This window comes from Loxodonta africana, chromosome 24, assembly GCF_030014295.1.
Source record: "Loxodonta africana isolate mLoxAfr1 chromosome 24, mLoxAfr1.hap2, whole genome shotgun sequence".
In the NCBI taxonomy this organism is placed as follows: domain Eukaryota; kingdom Metazoa; phylum Chordata; class Mammalia; order Proboscidea; family Elephantidae; genus Loxodonta; species Loxodonta africana.
In genome coordinates, this window is record NC_087365.1 from 10,859,123 (window position 1) to 10,871,689 (window position 12,567).

The following is a 12,567-nucleotide window of genomic DNA, read 5'->3' on the forward strand; positions in this document are numbered from 1 at the left end:
CTGCCTTCTTGCACCAGTCTCTCTGACTCCCAGAGCAGCTCTCCAGGCTATGTCCTGAACACGTCCTGCACCTCCCGGCCTCCCTGTCTTTGTCGAAATTGTACTCTTGCCCCAGAATACACTGATCAGCCTTCTCCCAACTCTATCTATCACCTTCATTCAAATCCTGGACCAAATGTCACCTCTTCAAGGAAGTCTTCCATTTTTCCAGCCAGAGATACTTTCACCTGCTCTCCAAGTACCTTTATTACAGAGCCAGTGCACCGATGGCAGTGGCCAGAAACATAGGTTATGGAGTCCACTCACGGCCTTCAAATCCTGCCTCCAGTGGTTACTAGCTGTGTGACCTTGGGCAAGATACTTAACCTCTCTGTACTTCAGTTTCCAAAATGAAGATGATTACAATGATAATACCTATTTCAGAGGGTTGTTATGAGAACTAACCAAAAAACCAAACCAAACCCACTGCCGTCGAGTCGATTCCAACTCATAGCAACCCTAACTAGTTCAGTTAAAAATGCAAAGCACTTAAACAGCACTTTAAACATAGTAACGGCACAATATGTGCCAGCTATCCACGTTATTTTTTTGATCCTTGTTATTTTAGCCTTGGCTACATTTAGTGTTGCAGTGATTGGGGCATCTGTTGCCACACGGCATGGTGTTGTAAGCTCCTCAGAAACAGGGTGGCCACATTTGCCTTGCCATCACCCCTGGCACCTGGCAGAATGCACCGTGACACCCTATTTGCCAATGGGTGCAGATGCGTAAGGCACATCCCAATTCTATAGGAAATCATTTTGGCAAAAATGTTTTTCTTATCCATGTACTGATCATGGCTCAAAGTGAACATGTAAAGAAAACCATTATGTTTTTCACGTAAATACAGCCTCCTGGTGCTCAATAGGGAATCATCAGAGTTGGATACACAGGGGTTGCGTATGAGGTGCAGTATCACAGGGTCATAAAGGTGGGTGCTGATATCAGTGAGTCCCGATGCCAGAGTGTTGCAGGCAGGGCTCTTTGTGGGCGGCAGCTTTTACTGGAAAATGTGTTGGTGGTTGTTGTGTGCATCACGTTGTTCCTGACTTGTAGTGACTTTACAGGGCAGAGTAGACCTGCCCTGTGGGGTTGTGCCAGCAGCTGCTTTGGGAAATGTGGCAGTTGGTACTCAAAAGATCATTGCTTAGTTAAATCACATCAACACTAACTGTTTGATGGGGTGCTAAACTGAAGTCCCAGTTCTCTTTGTTATCTCTTTTTATGCCCTATGACTTTTAAAACTTATTATTACGGAGAATATCAAAGACATACAAAAGAGGAGTGAAAATCCCCTGTACCCATCCCCCGGCTTTACCAATGATTAACTCCTGACTAATTTTATTTCCTCTACATCCTGACCCATCCCCTTCCCTCCCTCCCCAAGCCCTAAATTAATTTGAAACAAATACCAGGCATGTATCGTTTCATCCTGGAGGTAATTTTTAACATATATATATCCTATATTCATGGGAGGGATATTCGATTCAAATTCTCTTTATGTCAAACAGGAATCATCTCCAGGACAGATCCCCAATCCTTCAGACAAAGGATTTTGCCAGTACCCATGGACTTCAACTTTGACCCCCCCGACCATAATCATTTACCATAGTAGTCATGCTTTGAGAATTCATGATTTGAACTGTGGTATAAACCAATTTTCGTAATAACAAGCAAAGGTGGATGGAATATTTAAAAATGACTTGAGTATGGGGGGAAAAAAAGCTCATTTATTGGTCATAGTGGACTATTTTTACTCATTCGCTCCCTAAAGTACGGGGATCATGCTTGCTTTAGTCACTATGACTGTGTCTCAGGCAATTGGACACTTGAGAAGTCTTACCAGTGACAAGACAAACTCATTTACACTAAGCACCCACCAAGACCTAATTAGAGGTCTCTAGCCAGTTTAAAATTGTACTTTCGAGAACAGGTTTACCACTGACTCACCTTGGTTTCTTTCTTTTTGTGAAGATTATTCTTAAAGCACATAACACAGGAAGATTTGGTTGGGGAGGTTTTACTTGGGTTCAGAAAATGGGGAAGGAGAAAACTATTCCATCAGCTATATTTTTGTGCCTGGACCAATCCATCAATCAAAGATCAATTTAGTACCTACTAAGCTACAGAGATTGGAATCCTGGTGGTGCAGTGGTTGAGAGCTACAGCTGCTAACAGAAAGGTCTGCAGTAGGAATCCCCCAGCTGCCCCTTGAAAACCCTTTTGGGGCAGTTCTACCCTGCCCTATAGTGTCTCTATGAGTTGAAATCGACTCGACAGCAATGGGTTTGGGTTTTTTGCACAGGTATTGCTATTGCCCTTTCTGATACCTGTGCAGACAGTTGGTAATGATCTGAAGCCAAAACCCTGTCATGATTCTTCGTGACACAGTGTTCCAGACTTCCAGACTGCCATTGCACAATCTGTCTAACTCCTGCCTAGTGACATTCATTTGGTAACTTCATACTCCTGTGACTGGCATGGTTTATTTGCTCAGCGTATGCTAGGGTCCAGGGTTGTTTAAGTCAAGACGATAAGAGACACTTGGTGTCAAAAGCTCTCAGACCCTTCTTATATATCCTTACCCCGCGAACACACTCTTCCAGACATTGCATGATAATTTTCAGGCTGCAGATAAAATTGTCAAAGAGTGAACTGTGCCATTGGATCTCAGCAATGATCTTTTTAAAATGTTACACATTTGAATTGCATTTTCTTTTTTATTCTTTTTTTGTATTTTCTGTAATTGTCAAGTCCCACAGACCATGTGTGCTGTCTCCAGCCCAGACATTTTCAGGTCAACTGGCTTACCACAAGGACAGCCTTAGCAACCTGGTCCACTGGACATGTCCCTGGCCACTCTTTGGGCATCATGCTTACTGTCTTTTATAATAAAAATGATACTTAAAAAATGGTACAAATTTGAATTTAGAAAGCTTTAGGAAGCTTGGTTTTGGGTTCATGTCTTGACTGTGACATATACTAATTGTTTGACCTGGGAAGTCACCTAACCTCCCGGAGCCTGTTTCCTTATGACCAAGCTGAGGAAGGCAACGCTTACTTCATCTACCACTTGGGTTGCCATGAGAAGCAAAAGAAATGGGTAAAGTGCTCCACAATAAAATATTTTTTTAAATGAAGCTGACCTGTTCTCATAAACCTCACCTAAGGACATCGATAATGGTGAAGCCCTAGGTTTAAAAATTACGGTATTCTTTGACTGAGCAAGCCACGCATCTTCATTTCTTGATATTATATGCAATCAACTACTTCAGCAAAGATATTTACTTGGAGAAAAAGAGAGACAGTATTCAGGGTGATGCAAATGGTTAGTGCACTCAGCTACTAAGCAAAAGCTCGGAGGTTCAAGTCCACCCAGAGGTGCCTTGGGAGAAAACCCTGGCTGTCTACTTCCGAAAAATCAGCCATTGAAAACCCTGTGGAACAGAGTTCTACTCTGACACACATGGGGTCACCAGGAAGCAGAATCGACTTAACGGCAACTAGTTACTGGTTTATCTGCACGTTTAGTAGCAAGACACACCAAAGAAAAACCTCATACCTTTGGATGGACCATTGGGGTATTTTATGTGGTGGGACCACTATCCCGAATGATAATTCAAGCCTCTGACAATCACCTTTACTGCTTTTTTGAAAGGGACTCTGTGAGCTGTTCGAAGGTTACAGCAGAAACACGTTTCAAAAACATACACACTGGCTCAGGGACAAAAGAGTTTTCTGCAATTGTTTCAACAGATCAAGTCAAATCAATATGTTTTAAATCACTTTGTAGTGGGCCGAGACAGGACTTATTATTTCTATTTTGTTTTATTTCTAACAGGCTAAAGCAGCAAATATTTCCTAGTTCCACCGAACAGGACAGTCAAAAGATAATTCTAGAAGAGCATGGTAATATTAAAATATCCAAGTATTTAGAGAGTGTAATCACTAAGAAGAAGAATAACAATATAATTTAGAGAAGGGGAGTTCATTTTGTTAGTGGTATTCAAGTCTTAAGAAAAAAACCCAAAGCAAAGCAAAACCTTAAAACCTAAAGTTAAAGAGACTAAATTTACCTGTTAAACCAGTCGTCTGTGTACCGAGGATACGGGTAGGGGTCGTTGCTGCTGAAGTCATAACTTGCTTTGGCATTCTGAAAGATACAAGATGTCTCATTAGGTCAATAAAGCCAAAAAAACAGGCAAGAGAAAATGCTGCAAGACGTGGCACTTTATGTCCACAGCCCCTCCCTGGAGTCTGTGCTCATGTGCTGAGCTGGCCACCCTTGAAAAGTCATGACAGAGCTGAAGTGTGTCCTTGGAGTTTTCTACACTCTCTTTCTACCCCTTTCAAGCTTCCTAATCCCATCCTATTTCAGGCCTTCAAGGCTTTAGCAAATTCGAACCTGTGTTCTCTAGGACTGTCTCTATTTTAAGCCGAGATACCTCTGTGGGTAAATAGGCTTTATCCAGAGTCTGGGGCTTCCTCGATGCTTCCTTGGACCGGTGGCCAGAATGTTCTAGTTCTCATGTTACGAGTAAAACAGCTTCTTGTGTTTTTTTTTAATTTAATTTAATTTTTTTTATTAACATTTATTGAGCTTCAAGTGAACGTTTACAAATCAAGTCAGTCTGTCACATATAAGTTTATATACGTCTTACTCCTTACTCCCACTTGCTCTCCCCCTAATGAGTCAGCCCTTCCAGTATCTCCTTTTGTGACAATTTTGCCAGCTTCCAACTCTCTCTATCCTCCCATCCCCCCTCCAGACAGGAGATGCCAACATAGTCTCAAGTGTCCACCTGATATAATTAGCTCGCTCTTCATCAGCATCTCTCTCCTACCCACTGTCCAGTCCTTTCATGTCTGATGAGTTGGCTTCGGGGATGGTTCCTGTCCTGGGCCAACAGAAGGTTTGGGGACCATGCCCCTTGGGATTCCTCTAGTCACAGTCAGACCATTAGGTATGGTCTTTTTATGAGAATTTGGGGTCTGCATCCCACTGATCTCCTGCTCCCTCAGGGGTCCTCTGCTGTGCTCCCTGTCAGGGCAGTCATCGAGTGTGGCTGGGCACCAACTAGTTCTTCTGGTCTCAGGATGATGTAGGTCTCTGGTTCACGTGGCCCTTTCTGTCTCTTGGGCTCTTAGTTGTCATGTGACCTTGGCGTTCTTCATTCTCCTTTGATCCAGGTGGGTTGAGACCAATTGATGCATCTTAGATGGCCGCTTGTTAGCATTTAAGACCCCAGACGCCACATTTCAAAGTGGGATGCAGAATGTTTTCACAACAGAATTATTTTGCCAATTGACTTAGAAGTCCCCTTAAACCATGGTCCCCAAACCCCCGCCCTTGCTCCGCTGACCTTTGAAGCATTCATTTTATCCCGGAAACTTCTTTGCTTTTGGTCCAGTCCGATTGGGCTGACCTTCCATGTATTGAGTGTTGTCCTTCCCTTCACCTAAAGCAGTTCTTATCTACTAATTACTACTAATTAATCAGTAAAAAACCCTCTCGCTCCCTCCCTCCCTCCCCGCCTCGTAACCACAAAAGTATGTGTTCTTCTCAGTTTATACTATTTCTCAAGATCTTATAATAGTGGTCTTATATAATATTTGTCCTTTTGCCTCTGACTAATTTCGCTCAGCATAATGCCTTCCAGGTTCCTCCATGTTATGAAATGTTTCACAGATTCGTCACTGTTCTTTATCGATGCGTAGTATTCCATTGTGTGAATATACCACAATTTATTTACCCATTCATCCGTTGATGGACACCTTGGTTGCTTCCAGCTTTTTGCTATTGTAAACAGAGCTGCAATAAACATGGGTGTGCATATATCTGTTTGTGTGAAGGCTCTTGTTTCTCTAGGGTATATTCCGAGGAGTGGGATTTCTGGGTTGTATGGTAGTTCTATTTCTAACTGTTTAAGATAACGCCAGATAGATTTCCAAAGTGGTTGTACCATTTTACATTCCCACCGGCAGTGTATAAGAGTTCCAATCTCTCCGCAGCCTCTCCAACATTTATTATTTTGTGTTTTTTGGATTAATGCCAGCCTTGTTGGAGTGAGATGGAATCTCATCGTAGTTTTAATTTGCATTTCTCTAATGGCTAATGATCGAGAACATTTTCTCATGTGTCTGTTAGCTGCCTGAATATCTTCTTTAGTGAAGTGTGTGTTCATTTCCTTTGCCCACTTCTTGATTGGGTTGTTTGTCTTTTTGTGGTTGAGTTTTGACAGAATCATATAGATTTTAGAGATCAGGCGCTGGTCGGAGATGTCATAGCTGAAAATTCTTTCCCAGTCTGTAGGTGGTCTTTTTACTCTTTTGGTGAAGTCTTTAGATGAGCATAGGTGTTTGATTTTTAGGAGCTCCCAGTTATCTGGTTTCTCTTCGTCATTTTTAGTAATGTTTTGTATTCTGTTTATGCCTTGTATTAGGGCTCCTAGGGTTGTCCCTATTTTTTCTTCCACGATCTTTATCGTTTTAGTCTTTATGTTTAGGTCTTTGATCCACTTGGAGTTAGTTTTTGTGCTTGGTGTGAGGTATGGGTCCTGTTTCATTTTTTTGCAAATGGATATCCAGTTATGCCAGCACCATTTGTTAAAAAGACTATCTTTTCCCCAATTAACTGACACTGGGCCTTTGTCAAATATCAGCTGCTCATATGTGGTTGGATTTATATCTGGGTTCTCAATTCTGTTCCACTGGTCTATGTGCCTGTTGTTGTACCAATACCAGGCTGTTTTGACTACTGTGGCTGTATAATAGATTCTGAAATCAGGTAGCGTGAGGCCTCCCACTTTCTTCTTCTTTTTCAGTAATGCTTTGCTTATCTGAGGCTTCTTTCCCTTCCATATGAAGTTGGTGATTTGTTTCTCTATCACCTTAAAAAATGACATTGGAATTTGGATCGGAAGTGCATTGTATGTATAGATGGCTTTTGGTAGAATAGACATTTTTACTATGTTAAGTCTTCCTATCCATGAGCAAGGTATGTTTTTCCACTTAAGTAGGTCCTTTTGAATTTCTTGTAGTAGAGCTTTGTAGTTTTCTTTGTATAGGTCTTTTACATCCTTGGTAAGATTTATTCCTAAGTATTTTATCTTCTTGGGGGCTACTGTGAATGGTATTGATTTGGTTATTTCCTCTTCGGTGTTCTTTTTATTGATGTAGAGGAATCCAAGTGATTTTTGTATGTTTATCTTATATCCTGAGACTCTGCCAAACTCTTCTTTTAGTTTCAGTAGTTTTCTGGAGGATTCCTTAGGGTTTTCCATGTATACGATCATGTCATCTGCAAATAGAGATAATTGTACTTCCTCCTTGCCAATCTGGATGCCCTTTATTTCTTTGTCTAGCCTAATTGCCCTGGCTAGGACTTCTAGCACGATGTTGAATAAGAGCGGTGATAAAGGGCATCCTTGTCTCGTTCCTGTTCTCAAGGGAAATGCTTTCAGGTTCTCTCCATTTAGAATGATGTTGGCTGTTGGCTTTGCATAGATGCCCTTTATTATGTTGAGGAATTTTCCTTCAATTCCTATTTTGGTGAGAGTTTTTATCATAAATGGGTGTTGGACTTTGTCAAATGCCTTTTCTGCATCAATTGATAAGATCATGTGGTTTTTGTCCTTTATTTATGTGGTGGATTACATTAATGGTTTTTCTGATATTAAACCAGCCTTGCATACCTGGTATAAGTTCCACTTGATCGTGGTGAATTATTTTTTTGATATGTTGTTGAATTCTATTGGTAGAATTTTGTTGAGAATTTTTGCATCTATGTTCATGAGGGATATAGGTCTGTAATTTTCTTTTTTTGTAATGTCTTTACCTGGTTTTGGTATCAGGGAGATGGTGGCTTCATAGAAGGAGTTGGGTAGTATTCCGTCATTTTCTATGCTTTGAAATACCTTCAGTAGTAGTGGTGTTAACTCTTCTCTGAAAGTTTGGTAGAACTCTGCAGTGAAGCCGTCCGGGCCAGGGCTTTTTTTGGGGGGGAGTTTTTTTTGATTACCGTTTCAATCTCTTGTTTTGTTATGGGTCTATTTAGTTGTTCTACTTCTGAATGTGTTAGTTTAGGTAGGTAATGTTTTTCCAGGAATTCATCCATTTCTTCTAGGTATGCAAATTTGTTAGAGTACAATTTTTCGTAATAATCTGATATGATTCTTTTAATTTCAGTTGGATCTGTTGTGATGTGGCCCTTCTCGTTTCTTATTTGGGTTATTTGTTTCCTTTCCTGTATTTCTTTAGTCAGTCTAGCCAATGGTTTATCAATTTTGTTAATTTTTTCAAAGAACCAGCTTTTGGCTTTGTTAATTCTTTCAATTGTTTTTCTGTTCTCTAATTCATTTAGTTCAGCTCTAATTTTTATTATTTGTTTTCTTCTGGTGCCTGATGGATTCTTTTGTTGCTCACTTTCTATTTGTTCAAGTTGTAGGGACAGTTCTCTGATTTTGGTTCTTTCTTCTTTTTGTATGTGTGCATTTATTGATATAAATTGGCCTCTGAGCACTGCTTTTGCTGTGTCCCAGAGGTTTTGATAGGAAGTATTTTCATTCTCGTTGCATTCTATGAATTTCCTTATTCCCTCCTTGATGTCTTCTATAACTCAGTCTTTTTTCAGGAGGGTATTGTTCATTTTCCAAGTATTTGATTTCTTTTCCCTAGTTTTTCTGTTACTGATTTCTAGTTTTATTGCCTTGTGGTCTGAGAAGATGCTTTGTAATATTTCGATGTTTTGGATTCTGCAAAGGTTTGTTTTATGACCTAATATGTGGTCTATTCTAGAGAATGTTCCATGTGCGCTAGAAAAAAAAGTATACTTTGCAGCAGTTGGGTGGAGAGTTCTGTATAAGTCAATGAGGTCAAGTTGGTTGATTGTTGTAAGTAGGTCTTCTGTGTCTCTATTGAGCTTCTTCCTGGATGTCCTGTCCTTCTCCGAAAGTGGTGTGTTGAAGTCTCCTACTATAATTGTGGAGGTGTCTATCTCACTTTTCAGTTCTGTTAAAATTTGATTTACGTATCTTGCAGCCCTGTCATTGGGTGCATAAATATTTAATATGGTTATGTCTTCCTGATCAATTGTCCCTTTTATCATTAGGTAGTGTCCTTCTTTATCCTTTGTGGTGGATTTAAGTCTAAAGTCTATTTTGTCAGGAATTAATATTGCTACTCCTCTTCTTTTTTGCTTGTTGTTTGCTTGATATATTTTTTTCCATCCTTTGAGTTTTAGTTTGTTTGTGTCTCTAAGTCTAAGGTGTGTCTCTTCTAGGCAGCATATAGACGGATCGTGTTTCTTTATCCAGTCCGAGACTCTCTGTCTCTTTATTGGTGCATTTAGTCCATTTACATTCAGCGTAATTATAGATAAATAAGTGTTTAGTGTTGTCATTTTGATGCCTTTTTATGTGTTGTTGACAATTTCATTTTTCCACATACTTTTTTTGTGCTGAGACGTTTTTCTTAGTAAATTGTGAGATCCTCATTTTCGTAGTGTTTGACTTTATGTTTGTTGAGTTGTTACATTTTTCTTGGCTTCTATCTTGAGTTATGGAGTTCTTATACCTCTTTGTGGTTACCTTAATATTTACCCCTATTTTTCTAAGTAAAAACCTAACTTGTAATGTTCTATATTGCCTTGTATCACTCTCCATATGGCAGTTCTATGCCACCTGTATTTAGTCCCTGTTTTTGATTATTGTGATCTTTTACATTTTGACTTCAGTGATTCCCTGTTATCAGCATTTTTTTTTTCATTAATCTTAATTTGTTTTTGTGATTTCCCTATTTGAGTTGATATCAGGATGTTCTGTTTTGTGACCTCGTGTTGTGCTGGTATCTGATATTATTGGTTTTCTGACCAAACTATAGCCTTTAGTATTTCTTGTAGCTTTGGTTTGGTTTTTGCAAATTCTCTAAACTTGTGTTTATCTGTAAATATCTTAATTTCGCCTTCACATTTCAGAGAGAGTTTTGCTGGATATATGATCCTTGGCTGGCAGTTTTTCTCCTTCAGTGTTCTGTATATGTCTTCCCATTCCCTTCTTGCCTGCATGGTTTCTGCTGAGTAGTCTGAACTTATTGATTCTCCCTTGAAGGTGACCTTTCTTTTCTCCCCGGCTGTTTTTTAAATTTTCTCTTTATCTTTGGTTTTGGCGAGTTTGATGATAATATGTCTTGGCGTTTTTCTTTTTGGATCAATCTTAAATGGGGTTCGATGAGCATCTTGGATAGATATCCTTTCGTCTTTCATGATGTCAGGGAAGTTTTCTGTCAGCAGATCTTCAACTATTTTCTCTGTGCTTTCTGTCCCCCCTCCCTGTTCTGGGACTCCAATCACCCGCAGGTTATCCTTCTTGATAGAGTCCCACATGATTCTTAGGGTTTCTTCATTTTTTTAAATTCTTTTATCTGTTTTTTTTTCAGCTATGTTGGGGTTAATTCCCTGGTTCTCCAGATGTCCCAGTCTGCATTCTAATTGCTCGAGTCTGCTCCTCTGACTTCCTATTGCATTGTCTAATTCTGTAATTTTATTGTTGATCTTTTGGATTTCTACATGCTGTCTCTCTATGGTTTCTTGCAACTTATTAATTTTTCTACTATGTTCTTGAATAATCTTTTTGAGTTCTTCAACTGTTTTATCAGTGTGTTCCTTGGCTTTTTCTGCAGTTTGCCTTATTTCATTTGTGATGTCTTGAAGCATTCTGTAAATTAGTTTTTTATATTTTGTATCTGATAATTCCAGGATTGTATCTTCATTTGGGAAAGATTTTGATTCTTTTGTTTGGGGGGTTGTAGAAGCTGTCATGGTCTGCTTCTTTATGTGGTTTGATATGGACTGCTGTCTCCGAGCCATCACTGGGAAACTTGTTTTTCCAGAAATTCTGCTAAAAAAAAAATGCAGTCAGATCCCTATCAGAACTGCCTTTGGATTATAACTGCCACCTTGTTCCCTGTAAGGATGAAAGTCCGAGATTTGGATCATATATGCTTGGCTGTAGCTGGTTCTGTGTTTTTAGTCCAATTAGGGATGGATTTTTGGTCCCTGGGTTTTTTTGTGGTTCCTTTTCTCAGGCCGGAAGAGTGGGTTAGGAAAAGACCAAAAGAAAAAAAAAAAAAGGTGGGGGGGAAGTAAAGCCGCCTCGGAGCCGGAGCTGTTCTCCCTCTGGCTCAGGAAATTCCAATGTTAATGAAGCCGACTGGGGAGGGTGGGGGAGGGATCAGAGAGATAGGTGGGTAGCACCTCAGAGTATAGCCAGAGTTGCTTTTCTTGCTTGGAATGACTATTATATCTCAGATTCCCGCAGGGCATGTCGCCTATGTGTGTTGGCTGTGTGGAGATTGCCCTCGGGGGTCTGGCCCGCTGAAGCCACGGTCAGATCCTCCGCTGCCAGTCCAAATCCTAGCGTCAAGGATCCCCTGCTGAGATGCTTTACTCCCGGCTCCAAAATCAGTCGCTGCCTCCCGGGGATTTCTCGTCCCGCCAGCCGCATCGCCGTGCCGCCTCCATAGACCGGCTGGGCCCCCTCGCGGGGTTAGTTCAGGGGAGTAGGGTTGCGCCCCGTGCTTGCGCCGTGACAGCACCCAGTCAAATACCCGGCGCCAGGGTTCCCCAGCTGGGACGCAGCACTCCCGGCTCCAAAACCAGTTACTGCCTTCCGGGGAGTTCTCCCACCAGCTGTGTCGCCACGCCGCCGGCGTGGACTGGCTGGGCCCCCTCCCGGATTTAGTTCAGGGGGGTAGGGCTGCGCCCCTTGTTTGCGCCATCACAAGATTTATGAGATCAGCTCCCCTGGGCCCAGATGCCCAGCGCCAAGGTTACCTGACTGGGACCCTGGCTCCAGGCTCCAAAAACAGTCGCTGCCTCCCCGTATTTGTTCGTTTTCCGTCTCTAAATCTGTGTTTGTTGTTCAGGGTTCGTAGATTGTTATGTATGTGATCGATTCACTTGTTTTTCTGAGTCTTTGTTGCAAGAGGGATCCAGGGTAGCGTCTACCTAGTCCGCCATCTTGGCCCCGCCCCTTCTTGTGTTTTTTGATTTATGTAGAAGGCTCACTTCTGGCTTCCTGCATCAGACTGGTATAAGGTTTGTCTTCTTTTCCCTTATGGGCGTGAAACCCCTGCCAAAGCCCCTGAGATCGTCCATAATATTGACCTCATTCTTCATTTAACAAATATCATTAAGCATCTAATATATGCCAGAGACTTTGCTAAGTATGGAAACACTACGGTGACATCCCTGCCCTAGTGCAACTTACAGCCTAGTCAGGGAGATGGACAGCAATCAAATGATCAAGCCTACTGGGCTAAGTATCTCCTCTTAAACCCTGCAGCATACCGTTAGAAGTTTAAAATTCTCTACAATCCAACATCTCCATTTTTTTCCCACTGGGAGTCTTTCCCTACAGAAGTCATTTAAGTATTCACTCATATTTTCTTTAAGTGATTCCACATTGCAAACTTGTATGCTTAAATCTTTAGTTGGTCTGCCTTCTATTTTGATCTATGATGGGAGATGAT

General features: G+C 41.1%; 1 protein-coding gene across 2 annotated transcripts in view; it reads right to left on the bottom strand.

Annotated features, from left to right (window-relative positions):
• Positions 1-12,567, bottom strand: part of PCSK2 (proprotein convertase subtilisin/kexin type 2) — a 328,111-nt gene that overhangs the window by 79,209 nt on the left and 236,335 nt on the right. For both annotated transcript variants that reach the window (XM_003411419.4, XM_003411418.3), the window contains one exon: positions 4,116-4,192. In XM_003411419.4, coding sequence (XP_003411467.1) covers positions 4,116-4,192 — 77 coding nt within the window. The remainder of the gene's footprint in view (positions 1-4,115; positions 4,193-12,567) is intronic.